The following is an 18,032-nucleotide window of genomic DNA, read 5'->3' on the forward strand; positions in this document are numbered from 1 at the left end:
TCCCTAGGCAATTTATTCCAGTGTTTAACCACCCTGACAGTTAGGAACTTTTTCCTAATGTCCAACCTAGACCTCCCTTGCTGCAGTTTAAGCCCATTGCTTCTTGTTCTATCCTTAGAGGCTAAGGTGAACAAGTTTTCTCCCTCCTCCTTATGACACCCTTTTAGATACCTGAAAACTGCTATCATGTCCCCTCTCAATCTTCTCTTTTCCAAACTAAACAAACCCAATTCTTTCAGCCTTCCTTCATAGGTCATGTTCTCAAGACCTTTAATCATTCTTGTTGCTCTTCTCTGGACCCTTTCCAATTTCTCCACATCTTTCATGAAATGCGGTGCCCAGAACTGGACACAATACTCCAGCTGAGGCCTAACCAGAGCAGAGTAGAGCGGAAGAATGACTTCTCGTGTCTTGCTCACAACACACCTGTTAATACATCCCAGAATCACGTTTGCTTTTTTTGCAACAGCATCACACTGTTGACTCATATTTAGCTTGTGGGCCACTATAACCCCTAGATCCCTTTCTGCCGTACTCCTTCCTAGATAGTCTCTTCCCATTCTGTATGTGTGAAACTGATTTTTTCTTCCTAAGTGGAGCACTTTCCATTTGTCTTTGTTAAACTTCATCCTGTTTACCTCAGACCATTTCTCCAATTTGTCCAGATTATTTTGAATTATGACCCTGTCCTCCAAAGCAGTTTCAATCCCTCCCAGTTTGGGAGACAAAAACCTTTGTCCAAGGTCAGTCAGCTAGACAATGGCAAAGAGTGGAATCAGGATTTGCAAGATGAATTCCTGTTACTTGCTATAGCAACTAGGCAACATTGAGTCTCAAACCAGGAGTTGCACTTTTGTAGTCCAAATCCTCACCTCACTAGTCTCAGGTCTCTTTATTTTAAATATTATTAAATATTCATATTGCAGCAGCACATGGAGTTCCCAACAAGTATCAGAACTCCCATGTCCTAGGAGCTGCGTGAACACATAAGAGGATTATGGACCTGATTCTTGTTCACACTAAGTCCCATTACATCAGTGGTCTCACCCTTTTTGGGCTCAGGACCCATTTGTAAATGTTGATGGCCTATCATGACCAAATAAATAGCCTGGGGGTGGAGGAAGGTTGTGTCCTGCCCCTGGAGGGGGTGGGAAGCCCTAGGGGAGGTTGGGTCCTGCTCCTGAGGGATATTGCTTTTCTACACTCACCCCGCAGCACAATGAAGTCAATGGGGCTACTCAGATGTACAAAATTAAGCAGATGTATAAGTGTTAGAAAAATCAGGCCTAAGTACATTTTTAAGACTGTAAAGCATGGATTAGAAATAATCAAACAGTAGAGCTTTCTTGTTCTGTACCTTTATCTGATTAATGCACTTTATGACACTTGGGAAAAAAACCAGAAAATATTTTCTTGTCATTTGTAGATTACAGGTATGTCCCCAGAAACATTCAAATAAATCAGAAGGCTCAAAACATTTTTTCAGTTAGGGATCATGCTAACAACTCAATAGGAAACTTTTATGGAGAAGTAGTCACATTAGATAGCTTTAAGCATGGGGGAAATATATTTAAGTCTGGCTTACTGTTATGGATGATTTCCCTGCTGTGTTCCCATGTTTCAGTAAGGATTTGGAGAGTTTCCTCTGTGAAACAATCTGTGCCAACACCAAAACAAAGGGAAAAAATTAGAAACTGTAGTAAAAACATGGATTGTGATTTGATTTTTATGTTATTGCAATTATTTGTATTTGCACCTGGGAACCCTAATCAAGGATCAGAGTCCCATTGGGCAAGGCACTGTACAGACAGGTAACAAAGGTGACAGTCCCTGCCCCAGGGAGTTTACAGTCGTGACATGACAGGCAGGATGCAATCGGAGGACAAGTGGGATGGGGAAGGGTGGGAGGATAGGTTAGAATTAACGCAGTTGAGCAGAAAAGCAGAATCTGCAGCTCATCATTTGCTTAACTAATGACAGATGGAAGGCATCAGGGCAGAAGTAGGTTTTTTAAAAGGGTTTAAGAGACAAGGTGGCAGCTTAAGAGTGTTTCTGATCCTTGGGGGGCCGCACTGGAAAAATAATTCTACACAACTAAGCTACCAAAAATTACAATAACATCAAGTCTCTTTCTATGAGGCATCACAGTCTGTTTTACACAGGACACCCATTATTTAAAAACAAATAACTTTAAATTCAGACATAAACAGGCTGCATCACAGCCTGAGTCCAACTTTGTCTCCACAGGGACTACATTTTGTCTGGAGCTCTATACAGCACACCAACACATCTAGTGGGTGACTAATGTACATCACGTAAACATTATTCCAGGCATAATGATGAATTGTATGTTTTCCATTACAACAACCAGTAGATTTCCATAACCTTGAGACATTTAAACTAGGCAAGTAAAAGTAGGAGAAAAATATATTGTAGGGAAAATTCCTACACTAGCCCACAATAAGCAAGTGATGTGATGATAGACTAGTGAATGATCTAGTTTATTAGGTCATTTCCATTATATGATTCTATTAAAATAGTTTTCATTAGAAACATGTAAAAATTATGAAATACTAGATATACACTAGATAACGCTAATGAAGAGAAAGCATTATCATAATTATTTGCATTGCAGTGGCTCCTGGGAGCCCCATTATTTGTTCAGAACCCCATTGTGTTAGGTGCTGTACAAACACAAGACGAAGAGAAGGTTCCTGTCCCAAAGAATTTACAACCTACTATCAAATATGCAGAAAACATGCAAAATAGAGCATGGTTTTGGTATTAAAAACAATTCTTTCCCATTTTGTACAACACATTTTTAAGACATTATGGCCCAGATGCACACTACATGACCTTTAAAGTGCAGTAACCTAGAAATGGAGACAAAAGTAACTCTTATGCAAAGCATGCAAAAAACAACAATAACCCACTGAAGAGCCCATAAAGGAAAGGGAGTGGTTTATGCCTGCTCAGCTGATGTTCTGGGAATTTGTATGGATTTGAACAATATGCTAAATTAGTAACCGTAATTATCATAACAGCTTTAACTAGCACACAGCATACTAACTTAAAGAATTACATACTGCAAAGTACAATGGCAACCTGCACAAGTTTGATACTGTTTTTCATTATCTCAGTGGGAGGCGGACTTTGAGCAGTCTTTGCAGTGGAGGAGGAGGACTGAAGAATGGCACCCATATTTTGCTTTGCAGAATCACATATCTCAGGGTACGTCTTCACTACCCGCCGTATCGGCGGGTAGCGATCGATTTATCGGGGATCGATATATCGCGTCTCGTTAAGATATATCGATCCCCGAACGCGCTCCCCGTCAACTCCGGAAGCTGAAGTTGCGTATCTTAGATCGATTCCCCCCCCCGCCCCCCCGGTAGACCAGCCTCACACAGGCAACTAGCACTAAGACAATGCTGTTCTTTCAGATGCAGTTTGCTGGACAGTGCCCCAGTGATGTGGGACATAACCGAGGTAACACAACTACTTTAACAGTGATAACAGCAGCCTTTGGTATGGGCGCAGCCAGAGCATGCTTAGTTTCACTTTAAGAAGAGGGATCCATAGAAGAAGCTGCTGCCATTAAACTATATATATTTTTAAAAAGAGTTAACTAATTCGTTGCATGTAAGAGTTTTGTTCAATGGCCATAAATACTGCAGATGAGACTGCTGTGTGGAGGCAAGAATTAGGTAGTGCACTAGGACTCTTGTGTTCTACTCTTGACTCTTCCAAAGATTATTCAATCGACACACATCTGCGTCTCAGCCTACCCATCAGTCAAATGGGTTCAAGTAAAAATCACCGATCTCCCATGAGTTCTATGAGTTCAATTAACTTTTTTCAAAGACCTGTCAGAGATCCTCAGATGTTAAGCACTACAGACTTCCAAAGTATTATAAAGTTATGGGCTCTGTGCATAATGGAACAAAGGGAAAGTATCTTCTCAAGCAGGAGAGCAAAATACAATTAGTAAGAATAATTCCTCCTTCCAATATGCTTTTTAGTCCCTTTAGTCCCTTAGATGTGCTACATTAATCTCTAATGTATGATAGAACTTGGATGGAAAACAATCACCCTTCACCTACTCACCTGTAGTCACTAAAAGTTATCTTTACCCAGCCTCCTTTAGTAATTCCAGCATTTTTGCCCTGAACTATTCACCTCATTTCAACTTCTAGCCCTCCCTTCGCTCCTTTGCGAGTTGTTCAAAGTACTAAGATGCACTGCACATAAAGTAGCTTGAAACTCTGGGGTCTCCACTTGTGTGGCAGCTACATGCATCAAAATACAGTGAATGGAATTTATTTTGACGTTCCTATTATTAGCTCGTTTTAATGAGACCAGCTCTCTAAGCTATTAGTGTCATTTTGCTGCAGCAAACACTCTGCATATGTAAATATGTGTATTCGTGTGTGAACACCCACACGTTGTTAATCAAGTGGCCAGTAAAATGGATCCATCTGGCAGCTCTACGCCTGCATCATTGCCTCAAATAGTAATTAACAATTAAGATTTGCAGGCTGTCATTTAAATAATTGACAAAAAATCAATTTTTATAAGCAGTAAATTGCCCTTTTTGTTTGCATGCTAAAAAAGTAGCTGTTAGTGGCTGGAATGGGTTTTTTTTTTTTTTTTTTTTGGAAGCTGCCATCAATTATGAATCACATTTATTGCCTATCTATAGATGTAACATTACTTCCCCAGCAGAACCATAAAAAGCGTTAGCGATCCTGGCTGCTAGCAAGCAAGTTTCAGCCAACTGGAACATATGAACATAGGAAGCAGCTGTTTAAGTTCAGAGTTACAAAGAGATGGTTGAACTTGCAATATGGCCAAAGGCAAGGCATTTATCAAAAGTCTTTTGTTTGTTAGACGTCTTTGGTTTGACTCCTACTTCAGCAATTCACAATTGAAAACTTTAGGGGAAAAGGTGTTTCTACAATAGACATGTGAAGAAGTGGTACAGAAAGTGAAAAATCTTTTCTTTCTACAAAACAGATATCGGGGGGCAGATTGGACCCTTTTCCCCCCCAACAGATTTTAAATACATTTTCATGAAGTCCCTGATATTGTACTGAGAACTGGAAATAGGAGTAGAAAAAAACAAATGTTCCATTTAAAGAAAAAACACCAGATATATAATGATGTTATACATATTCAAATATATGCAAATTAGAAAGTAGATTCATCCAAATTTCGAGATCTTCAACATTAAGGCCAAATTCTAAGATCAGTTACACTGAAAAGACTCCTTTGAAGACCCTCTGGGTTTGCATTGTTCAAAATCTGGCCCAATGTGTTAAGGAGAGGGATGTGCCCAAACTAAAACTCTGGATCTTGGGGTGATTAAATCTGGATCCATATTTTGCACTTTGATCCCAGCTCCAGTTTAAAATGGTATGAAAGCTGCTCTGCCCGTTTAAAAAAAACAACAACAACTGGGGATTATAGAAGTTATGACAGTGAAGATCTATGGCATTGGCAATGATTGTGTATAGCGCCAACTTCCCATAAAAAGCTCTGGCAACGTACATCAGAATTAACCTACAATATCTGTTACTTGAGCTTTGGTCCTTTTTTGACAAGCAATTACCAAGCATGCCAAGCTGCCAAGCTATGTAGTGGTAGAAGTGGTTTTAAGATGTGCACAAAATTGACTAGGATAAATGTCCAAGATCATTTTCATTTGTGACATATGCCAGGATATGAACTCTGGTATCTGGAGGTTGAAAGGCTAGACTGGTAATCTAGTGTGTCAGCTAAAGCTCATGAGATAACTATAGTAAAAAGAGAAAAGAATTTAGTAGCTGTGGAATGTCCAGACCCCTGACTTATCCCTAACCCTAAATACTATGTCCACACTAGAGGGTGTGTGTGTGTGTGTGTATAATAAGTAATAGCATACTTTCACTATTTCACCCCTCACCACATTTAATTTTATTGTAGACACACACAATGCCCTCGCACCCCCCCCCCATTAAAATGCTGAGGGTTGTTGATGTTTCACCCATATTTGGAACAATGGTTCATTAAGGCAAGATTAAAAGAACTGACCTACTCAGGTTCAAACTCTGTAGACCCCTCCCCGTTACATTTCTTGTCTGAGGCAGTGTCATTCCTCTCTCTCCACTGCTGCTGTATCCAACCCCACTTTATGGATTATGTTCTCCATAACACATTCAACACACTTCAAGATTGGATTTGAACCCTATAGTACTGATCAGTCCACAGCATATTTAGAGCTGAATTAAGGCTTTTTCTTATTTGCTATTGATTTTAAACAATGACAGCAGCTAGCCAGTCAGAACAGGATATTGGAAAAAAAAAATCAGTGCTCACAACCATAATATAATAGGACTCAATGACATTGTTGGAAAGGGTTTATCGATATAAAATGGTTTGAAATTCAATTAGTGTATGGCGTCTCTAGCTCTCTGGGAAAAAACAGTTTTAATTCATTAATTTTTCATGGATCAATGCAGTAATTCATATAAAAGATGAAATATGTAAAACAAAGCATTAAGAACTGTGAAAAGTGTTCCGATAACATAAGTCTCTGAGTTTCATGCCATAATGGAAACAATATGTCCTCAAAGATCATGTGGAACACTCTGCTACAAAAGAATGACTAAACTAGGCCTCCTAAGGATTACAGAGGGATTTTAAACAGTTAGTAGAAGAAAGCTAATAAGAGTGCTGCATGGGATAATTTTACAGCACTCTGAGGCAGCAGGAATAAAATGGCATTCATGTCCCACAAAGTACATTATTCAGCCCATTAATGAATTCAATTACTTCATTCTGAGAAGAGCAGGGGCCAGATTTTTAATGGTATTTAGATGCCTAAATATAAAGACAGGCGCTTAGTGCGAGCTGGGTGCCTATCTTCGTTTTTAGATGCCTAAATACCTTTAAAAATCTGGTCCTATGTCTTTTTCAGCATAAGAGCAGTCTTCAGTCTATTGGTCCACTATTCTTACACAGAATATTTCTATTAAATAGAATTTAAATTAATTCAGGTCTAATCATGGGTCTTTTAGCCTTTTTCCAACTTGAGAGCAGTGACTGAAAGTGGATTAATTATCTTCAAGTGCATAATCTCGTTAATGACATATAGTATTAAAAGTATATGTGAAGTAGTGACAATTATTATCAAGAAGCAAGATCCTTAATAAAATGTGTGTGTGTGTGTGTGTGTGTGGAGTACTAAATCCCAAAATAATATTTGCTCAGATTCCTGGCATACAGGGATGCAAACATCTGCTTGACATCGGCTGCAGCTGTTCTCCAGGAATGCTGCTGGCTACAACAAAATGCAAAGTGATAAATCGCAATAGTTTATTTTATTTATTTATTTATTTAGCATTTCTGTACTTAAACTATCCAGTTTTTTGGGGACAAGTTTAGGGCCTAATCCTGAAAACAGTTATGCATATGGGGGACTGGTTGTGATGGGTCATGAAACCAGAAAGCTATCACGCTGCTGCTGTTCTGGGAGCTTTTCTACAACAACTTCATTAGTTTATAAGCATTAAGAATAGAGCTGGGCAAATGTTTTGACTGAAATGTTTTGGCAAAAAATGCAGATTTGCTGACTCCAAAACATTTCATGAATTCATAACAACCTTGCCAAATTGCTTCAAAAATTTTTTTTTTTTTTCAAAATGAAATTTTTCAATTTTTCAATTCAAAATGACTTTTCGTTTCAAAATTTCCTTCATTTTTATCTTTTAAAAATTGTAAAATGTTTAAAAATGCTCAAAATCAAAACAAAACATTTTGGTTTGGGGAGAATAAAATGTTTGGTTTGGCCCGAAACAATTTTTTTTTAACTTTTTGATTGGCCATAAATTTTGAAAAAATTCAATTTCTGTTAATCTCTGTATGATTTCCCCCCCCCCCACCACCAAATTTTTCAGAATTGCCAGAGAACTGAAAACTCCATTATTCACCGATCTCTCATTAAGCACATAACATGCACAAATGAGCATAGTTACTTTGAGCAACCAAATGGTAGATATGTGAAAAATACAGACACTGATGAGAGTAAAGCAGGGCTTGAACTGGGACAAATCATGGATGGTGAGTGAAGTGGCACTTTTTTTTAAAGCCTGAAATCTTTCTCTGGTCTCTCATTTGAAAAAATATATATATTGTCCTTGTGGTTATGGAGAATACTTTCACAATCTGAACCAAGTGTAACTGATGCAGAGATGTCGGCCTGAGTTAACAGAAAGCCTGAAACAATTGCCTGAAACTGAGAGATGTGCCCTGCTGAACTGGAGAGTTAACACAGATGCCCAAAGATGATAATTTAAACGTTAACATTACTAACCATTTTACTGCTTAATGAAGCAGTGAGACAGGAGAAGGACAATCATATGAAGATCTACTAAGAGTGATGTTTCATTCTGGTCATTCTGGTGAGTGGTGATTGGGAAAGTAGAACCAATTTCTTTCACCTCAGTCAGACAGAAATACCAGAGGGTAGAAGCAGAACCCAGTGGAGCCCCCAAGCTTTGCCCCTTGTCCTGACCAGCAGGAACCTGTTCTGCTCTGGTGACAACTATGGAGCCAGATGACTTCCTCTCTAGCAGCACTGTTCCTCTCTCACTAGGGGTTAATTGCAGAACCTGCTGCATTGGTTGCACTCAGTTCACATTTTCAAGCTTTTCTTTGCAACCATGAGGGTTAGAAACATATTTTTTTTAAATGAAAGCTGAGATTTTGATGTCAAAATTTGACACTGGAAACCAGAGCCTGGTGTGCCTATACCTTAATCCAGGCCAGCCCATTGGGTATATCTGAACCCTACTGAGGGGAAGCCAAGCTTGAGGAACCCAGCCAACTGTGACTGACTTCTCAAGTGAAGCTTGGCTTGTGAGAAGAGAGGGGGACCATTCGAGCCCCGGATTAGAGTGGGTAAAAATACACCTATTTTGGTTTAGTTTCAACTACCATACCAATCCTCCCTCCATTTTTTTAAGATACTCATAGCTACCTCAAAGTAAATTCCTCTGGGGATGAAATTTTCCAGACTTGGTCTCCTCCCAACCCTGAATTATTCTGGAAAGCTTTAGTCAAAAAAGTTCAGCTGTATGTTTAAATTCCGATTAGAAATTTTGCATCAGGTAACTAAAACTCGGACTGGAGCTAGAAACATCAAATTTGGCTTGTTTGGTGTTATGGGTTCTATTCTTAAACAAGCTCAAAAATACCCAGTCCTAAAATGGCTCTAAATCAAGGAACTTTCATGCTTCAGGATTTGTGCATTGCTGCAAAAAGCACCCTATAAAAGTTATGAATATGTTTCAACTTCAAGATACATTTATTGAAAATATCTTGGGATTCTCACTGCAGCACAGTGTAAAATCTTGACAGGCATTGGCATCTGTTTGTCGGTAGTGACTTTTGCAACTGAGTGAGAGTTCTATTATTAAATGTTAGTTTTGCACATTAAATTTAGGGCTTGTCTACATGGCAGCGAGGGTGTGAAATTACAGCGCATCAGTTTTCCATGCAGTAAGTTCCTGTGAGGGCCCTGCTACAGCACAGTGAAAGTTCCAGAATGTGGCTCAGCGTACAACTGCTACTTCAAAGTAGCAGTGCTAAGCCACACTCTGGGGTTTTTGCTGCGCTGTATCAGCACCCACACGGGATGTTACTACACAGCAAGCTAGTGCACTGTAGATTCACACCCTAGCTTGCCATGCAGTAACTTGCCTTGTAGACAAGCCCTTAGAAATGAAGTAATATTTGGTGGAAAACTTAACTGGTGTATTTCCCCATACTAATATCCCCCTACTGTTACTCACACCTTCTTGTCAACTGTTTGAAATGGGCCACCCTCATTACCACTACAGAAGTGATTTTTCCTCCCTTGGTACTGTTAATTGAATTGTCTTGTTAGCACTGTCCCCGCACTTGGTAAGGCAACACCCATTTTTTCATGTACTGTGTATATATACCTGCTACTATATTTTCCACTCCACACATCTGATGAAGGGGGTTTTAGCCCACGAAAGCTTATGCCCAAATAAATTTGTTAGTCTGTAAGGTGCCACAAGGACTTCTCCTTGTTTTAACTGGTGTAGTACAGCACAGTACATCCCACATATGTAAGCTGTATAAGAAATTTCAGTTTGTATAATCTTTTATATGATATTATGCGATCTAAAGAGAGAGCATATTTTAAGGCAATGTTAACAAGTAGGCAGAATTAAACTTGACCTTTTAACATTAACCCTTAGAATTTCCTAACTTTTAAAGCTTAATCTCTCAATGTAGCATTGTATTAATGTGCCACTAATTTTTGCATGGAATATATGTATTAATATGGTGCAATTAATATTAGATTGCAAGGACTCTTCATGGGGAAGTTAAGAAAAACATGACATTGAAAGGTCATTTCAGAGTGGAGAGCCTGGCTCAACAGCTCAGTTCAGTCATGCTGCTGCCTCTGAAGGAAGAAAAGATTTTAAATATTATTTTTTTTAAACTGTAACAATCAGGAAGACTGCTGCTGTTTTATTTGAAAGGGCTACTGTTAAGAGTGGGGAGAAAAAAATAACTTTGAAATAAATGTCTCTATTTAGCATATTGACTTTTTCCTAATTGCACACAGCAATGTATGGCTCTTTGTTATACTTGCATACAAATAGCCTAGCAATCTGAAAGGTATGCTGAATGTATCTACACTTAGTCTTCAAGCTACAAATAATGATTCCATGCCAATATCCCGCTACTTGCGAGATTCACATGTAGGCAGGCAGAATTACAAGAGGCTGACTCTTGTCAGGTCATTGGAACTAACACTCCTACTTTTGTTAAAAGTTCAGTGGTACCATTCATCATTCTAAGTGGTTGGAGCCTAACGGGGCTGCATCTCATTGCCCTCATCACTGTGTGGGGATATTGGTTCACCGCTGAATCACGGAGAAGAATGCTACCAGCCTCACTTCCTGAAGTACTTGGATTTTCCAAGTCTTCCATCCAAGGCCCAACATTGGTTTTGGTCTATAACATCTGACAAGATCACATCTGTCGGTAATATGGTTGCAGGCAGTGCTTAATTTGTGCCATGGCTTGCCAGGGCTGAGCCCCAGGACCGTTAGGCTTGGGAGTTCATAGCTCTGGCACGTTTAGGCTTGCTGCATCAGTTAGGAATGTAAAAAAATTGCTTGAGCCCCAACACCTAATTGCTTGAGCCCCGGCACCTTTCATTACAAATTAAGCCCTGGTTGCAGGCTGTGTGCCATAGAAGAGAGGTCCCTCACAAAGATCTGAGTATCTCTGAAGAAAGAGAGACCCACTTTTGTCTGGTTAGAGCAAGTAGCATGTTGTCCATACCATTGCCTTCCCAAATGAGCTAAATCATCATCTATCATCTTTGACTAACATGATTCCGATAGATCTTGCTTTTGGAAGGGAGTATTACAGGGATTAATCTCAAAGTGCAGGGTTAGTGCACATGTAAAAAATAATCTAAACACAGATTCAGGTAATGGTTTATTTCTTTTTGGTCAACCTCTACCTGCAACAAAAGAAGGAAACATGGCATATTTATGAAAAAACCCTCAGTCTTTTAGATTATGTATAAGAACCCAAAGTCTATCCTATGTTTCATATAACATCTCCTATTTTTGATGGGAAAGAAACTGAATTGATAGACAGGCACAAAAAGTCATAACGTTTTATGCACCCATTAAATTGCAGTGTAGCAACAAATTCATGTCAAAGTTAGCTGAAGAACAGCAGCCATCCCATTATCATCCTACAAAATACAGTAATTACAGAAAACTGCTAAGTGTTGGAGTAAGTGCCGTATGTAGAATCTCTGCTGCAAGATTTTCAATCCTGGTCTCATATTTAGCTGCATTTGGGTGTCAATTCCACTGCTAATATCATATTTTTAAAAGCGTTGATGAATTATGCAAAATTTAAAAACATAAACAGCCTAGCTACGTTATCAAAAACTTCAAGGCTATATTTCTGGAGTCAGATTCCATGTTGTTATTATTTTTTCTTGGTACCATTAACAGTAAAATTACACCACAACCAAGCCAGCTGTGTGTTATTTATAGAGGCAGAATCATTATAAGGGCATGTTTTTGCGAATGGCAGCAGCAATGAGGTTTTTGCATTTTAAAACCAATTAAGAAAAAACATTTAATACATTATTTTCTATATTTTTTTTCCCTCTCTATAAACAGCTCCTTTTCTTTGACTGAGACCACAATATGCCCTCAACAGCACTGCCAAAAAGAACATGGTTTATCGTGCATTTTAAAGATCCTAATTACCCATCCATCCCTTTTAATCTACCAAAACTACAAATCTATACATTTGTGTTTTATAAAACCAATGAGAAACCTTTCCTTCCTATGGAACCTTTCTTTTATATCTTACCACACATTTATAGGGCCAATTACTCAGCTGTGCTGTGCAGCTGAGGAGAAGGGGGGAAGAAGGGAGGGGGCTCCTCTTTCCTGATCCTGGGACCAAAACAGCCCCGGTATAATTTAGAGCATTCACAAGGCTACTGTAAATTATAACAGGTTTAGCTGTCCCATTGGGCCCATTTTGGTGTAGTCTGGACCGTTCGAAAAGAAACACATTTGCTCTCTCAGAAGTATTTTTTATGACCCCCGCAAAAGAAGTCATGTTTGGCAGGGATGATATAGCAGTATCCAAAGCAGGGAAATCAACCCAATCCTCCCTCGAGTTTGGTGATAGATTTTTAACAAGGGGCTCCTGAGAGCCGCCTCCAGCACATTGCTGACAGTTAAGGCTAAGTTTTTGTCATGGATATTTTTAGTAAAAGTCATGGATAAGTCACGGGCAATAAAGAAAAATTCACAGAAGCCCATGATCTGTCCCTGACTTTTACTAAAAATATCCATGATATAATGGGAAGGGGCTGGTTAGCTGCCAGGTGGCTAGAAGCTCCGGGGCCCCCACCACCCTAGGGGGCTCAGAACTTCAGGGTCCCCCTTCCGCCTCCCTCCCCAGAGGTGGGGAGCTGTGAGGGTCTCCCTGCCCCACCACCACGGCCGGGGAGCTGCGGGGATCCCCCCAGCCCACCATGGCTGGAAGCTGCAGGGTACCCCCAATGCCCATGGCGGCTCGGAGCTTGGGGGCTCGCTGCCTCAGGCAGCAGGGGTACCTCACAGCTCCCTGCCACTGTGGGAGGTGGCGGGACCCTGCAGCTCCCAGCTGCTGGTGCTAAAGACACAGAGGTCTTTGGAAATCATGGATTCCATGACTTCCGTGACCTCCATGACAAAATCGTAGCCTTACTGATGGTGCTGTAGATAAAACTGCCTGTAATCACAGACAAGGTGGGTGAGGCATATCTTTTATTTGACCAACTTCTGTTGGGGAAAGAGAGAAGCTTTGGCGCTTACACAGAGCTCTTCTTCGGGTAATCATTTGGATTTTCCTGACAAACTATTCCTTCTAGCCTCCTTGAGATTCAAAGGATGCCTCTGTGATCCAAGCTTCCTGAGAGCAATCTTCAATTGCTCCTGCTTTTCCTGAACATCAATAAGGAGGACAAGGAGGAATTCTTGGGGAGGGAGGGTAGTGAAAGCAGTTGCTTCTACTGTGGAAAGCAATATTGTTCCTGTTACAAGTTTAAGTGGAAGCGTTGCAAAGTGTAATCCAAACCAGAGGTTCACAAAGCTCCTTGCCAGCTCTCACCGTAGGATATGTTACTCCTAACCACAAAATGTTCAATTACATTCAGTTTAGCTGGTGCATGACGACTTAACAAGACTAAGACAGTCCTTAGTACTGTTATCAGGAATAAAGCTGGGATCCAATATACCTCAACCCTTCAAAGCAAAAAGCCTGCCATTTAGAAATAAACCCTGCTAGAAGCTGCTTATGTCTCCTTTTACATAAGCAGGCACTGGCACAATATGTATTGCTCATTTAGGACCTGATTCTGCCACCCTGACTTATGTGGGCCCCAATTCTGACAACATTTATCCACCTCCTTTACTATAAGCAAGCTAACAGTCCCATTTACTCACCCATGTGAGCAAAGTTAAGTAGGTTCCTAAGTCTTTGCTGTATGTGCCATGTAATCATATGAGTAATAGTTTACTCCCAAAGCAGTGTCACTAATTTTAATGAGGCTACTTAAGCAATGCAGTACTGCTCAATTTATGTGAGGCAGAACTGGGCCCTTAACTTAAAAGGCAAATTGCTGGTGGATCAAGAGTCGTTGTCTCGTATGTCCCAGGTGCACCTGAAGAAGGTTCAAATCAACAACACCTCTCTGTGTATTAGTCCCGTATAAAGCACCAAAGTGGTGAAGGAGAATAATTTTAACACATCTGATGAATTTCACTCAATGGGTCTTTCAGCAAAGCAATATATTTAGTATCAATACTAACAGAAGTTGGGGGACGGGGGGGAGGAGAGAAGAGGGAGACACCTACTTGTCCAAGAGTGCATTCCATGCCACCAAGAAAATCTGCATCTTTCAAGCCATTGTGGTTGCTGCTAATGTCATGGACTTCAAACCGTAGCCGCTGAACCTCTTCAAAGTAGAAGTCCACTGTGAATAACTTGGAGAAGATTGGATTTATACAGGTTCGAATCACTTCTGTCCTGTCAACCTGCCAAAAAAAAAAAAAAAAAAAAAAAAAAAAAAAACCCGATGAGAATTTGCCTCAGAGACTTCTTACTCTGTCAGTAATGGGCTCCAACATGAACCAAATTGAAAGCGAAATTAAAAAACAAAATTATGTGAATGAAGAATCTTTAAAGAGACAGTAGTTTAGATACAAAATGTGGTTGGCTTTTATTTAAAAAAAAAAAGGTTTAATAAGCTAATTGGCTGAGCTTGTGAGGCTTTACATGCAACTCAATGGTATTTCTCTGTTTGTCTGTCTGTCGGATTATCTGTCTTTTGTAACATAACTTTTGAATGTCACATCTGATCAAATCCTGGTATGAGGGGACTGGGAGCACACGGAACCCCAATGGGTGGGGGGACATTGGGGGACCCTGGAATGGGGGAAGGTGGGTATGGGGATACACAGAGCCCCTACCGTTGGGGCAGAAGAGTGTACTGTAGGGCATAAGGGGAAGTGGGAATGAGGGTGAACAAAGAGCCACTGGCATGGGGAAGAGAACGGGGGGCCCAGGAATGGGAGACAGGCAGAATGGATGGCACACAGGATTCCCTGCCACGGGGAGATTGGGGTTGCATGGAGTCCCTTAACTAGAGGGGGATGGGAGTGTGGCACACAGGGAGCTTCTGGGGGAGAATGGAGGGATGCAAGGAGCCCTTGGCGAGTGCAATAAGCTCAGCCTATACAAGCTACCAAGTGTGCAACCCCCTAATGTTAATAGCAGTGTTCTCATGTGAAAACAGGAGTGAGGTAGATTTAAGAAATTTCCTATACTCTTGGAAACCCAAAGACAATGACACATTACTATTTATTGTTTCTGTTTTTATAAGTTTCCAAAAAAGAATTAGGGCCCTGTTGAACTAGGTGTAGTTGTAAGAAATAATGCTAAGCCAGTACCAGAGAGCTCACAGTTTAAGTTCTAGGCAATACTCAATGAGTGAATAAACAGATAAAGGAAAGGTAATGGTAGAGAGATGCATTGCATCTGTGAGGAGTCACAGTGCTCTCAGTAGTCAAACTCAGAAATGCATGAGAACATGAAATTGACCAGACACAATGAGTGAAAGAGAGCAGTGCATGCTGAATGAAATGCAATGAATTAACAAACAGCACAGTGAAAAGTAAATTAGGGTCTATACTCTAAATACATCTTCAGTGCAACTCCATTGTAGTTAATGGAGCTACACCCAGGATGAAGTTGGCTTTTCTATCCACTGGTCAGGACTTTCAAAAAGCTATCATTTTTATCTTTGCAGTGTTCCTTTAACCTTGAACTTTATTACTTCACTAGGTGGCTTTATATTCACAGGCTTTTTTAAAGAATAAAAGGAAGGGGGACTTAGTCTAATGGTATGTTATCACCTTTGCCCATTTCTTCCTAACTTTGTGCTCTCATGTAACAAAGATAACAAGAATAATACTGACTGCTGCTCTTCACCAACCACTGTGTAACTTTTAACTCTCTCTCTCTCTATCTCTCTCTCTCTCACACACACACACACACACACACATTGGGAAAATTAAACACCTGATCTCAGCAGAGAGGCCATGGTCTGTAAAGATACATAATAAAATTCATATTTGTAGTAACATACACTGCTGCTACCTAGATCAACTGTTCTGTAGACAGTTAAAGGATTTCAGTCTCCAGTGCTATCAGTTTAGCATTTTCAAAGCAACAAAGTCACTCAGAAAAATTAAATGGGTGGGGGAAAGGGGAAAGCTTTTAAAGATATTCACTTGGAATTACTTGCATGAGTAAGGGCTGGAAGAATCAGGCTCTTGGAGAGTAATATATAAAATGTATCCGTATTTTTCTCACTAGTAAATCACATACTGAGAGTGTCTGGGGAATGCTCATGCCCCTGCCCCATTCCCTAAAATTGTGCAAGAAACCACACCTCTACCCCGATATAACGCGACCCGATATAACACGAATTCGGCTATAACACGGTAAAGCAGTGCTCTGGGAGGGTGGGGCTGCGCACTCCGGTGGATCAAAGCAAGTTCCATATAACACGGTTTCACCTATAATGCGGTAAGATTTTTTGGCTCCCGAGGACAGCATTATATTGAGGTAGAGGTGTATCAGATCAAAATGTATTGCTGTGTTTCCATAAGAGTGCTCAGAAAGTACTTTACACACACTGTCACAGGGTCGGCGCAGGCTCTCCCACTTTTGTGCCTGCACCCTGTGTTTAGGCTGGTATAATAAAAAGTGTTCACTCCTTCTTTTGTTGGACCACCCGTGTCTTTATTTACAGTGCTTGTGCAGTTCCCAGATCCTCCAACAGTTAGTGCCCCACAGACCCTCCCCAGGGTCTCCTGGCCCTTGAGGCTTCCTTGTTGGCAAGGAGACAGAGATACTGGCCTCCTGTCTCCTCCCAGGCTAGCCTCCCCACTGAGGTTTGCCCAGGGCTTTCATATCCCTCTCCTGCCCCAGCCCAGCTGTCACTACTTAGCCCAGCATGTTCATCTGAGCCAGCCCTTGTTAGGGCTTGCAGCTGGGCTCCCTGCTGAGTACCTGCATCTCTACACCTGGCCTACTGGCCAGAGAGCAGGCTGTAGCCAGCATTTTGGCAGGGCTTTAAAGGGGTTTTATCCCTGGCCTGCCACACACACCTACAAATACAGTAGCTGGTTTCTAATCTTAGAAGTAGTTTTTGCTGCTTTTCATTCTGCTGCATTATTGGTTACGCAGCAAGCAATGGAACAATTTCTATTTGCCACACACTTTGGCCTATTCCTGAAAAAAACTAATAATTCTGTAAGATTAAAGGAACCAGTTCGAAAATGAGGTAGACATGGGCATGTCAGTCACTCATTGGACAACAGAAGTGACAGATTCTATCTCTTAGGGAAGAGTGATGGCTTCCTTTGTCTAACCCTTGGTGAACAACATCTGTAATGGGCAAAAAGGCAAATGCTTGCTTAAGCTCCCAGAGAGAAAATGCCATATTAGCTCAAGAAGTGGCAATCAGTAAAGACACGAAAAGAGTACAGTAAATCAAAAGCATGAAGAATAAAAAAAAGTGAGGAGTATGACAGATATGGCAATTTCTTGCAATATCCGGGACAAACCTTATTGAATTAAGTTTAAGTATTTTAGGAGTTCATTGTATTAAAAATGCAATTGTTTATGTATGATTGAGGGATTGTATGTAACATGTGTAGGGAGGAAACCTGACTAATGTAAACCCTGGGAAGTGGTATGAGTTTCTAAGGACTCTTTTAAATGATATGCCAGGTAAAAGCAAACTTGTAGTTGAGTGTGTTTCCTAGGAAATATGTGGGAGGAGGGGAATGCAAATTCTCATCTCTAGACCCAACCTTTTGAAGCTCCGCCCCTAGGAGAAACCCATTGATTGC

General features: G+C 40.5%; 1 protein-coding gene across 1 annotated transcript in view; it reads right to left on the minus strand.

Annotated features, from left to right (window-relative positions):
* The window catches only part of CPNE4 (copine 4), a 335,404-nt gene that overhangs the window by 126,686 nt on the left and 190,686 nt on the right, over positions 1-18,032 (minus strand). The window contains exons 3-4 of the mRNA XM_026658337.1: positions 14,466-14,645; positions 1,586-1,657 (exon numbers count right to left, since the gene is read on the minus strand). Coding sequence (XP_026514122.1) covers positions 1,586-1,657; positions 14,466-14,645 — 252 coding nt within the window. The remainder of the gene's footprint in view (positions 1-1,585; positions 1,658-14,465; positions 14,646-18,032) is intronic.

The sequence above is a fragment of the Terrapene carolina genome, unplaced genomic scaffold (assembly GCF_002925995.2).
Source record: "Terrapene carolina triunguis isolate 2854851 unplaced genomic scaffold, T_m_triunguis-2.0 Scaffold428, whole genome shotgun sequence".
NCBI lineage: Eukaryota > Metazoa > Chordata > Testudines > Emydidae > Terrapene > Terrapene triunguis.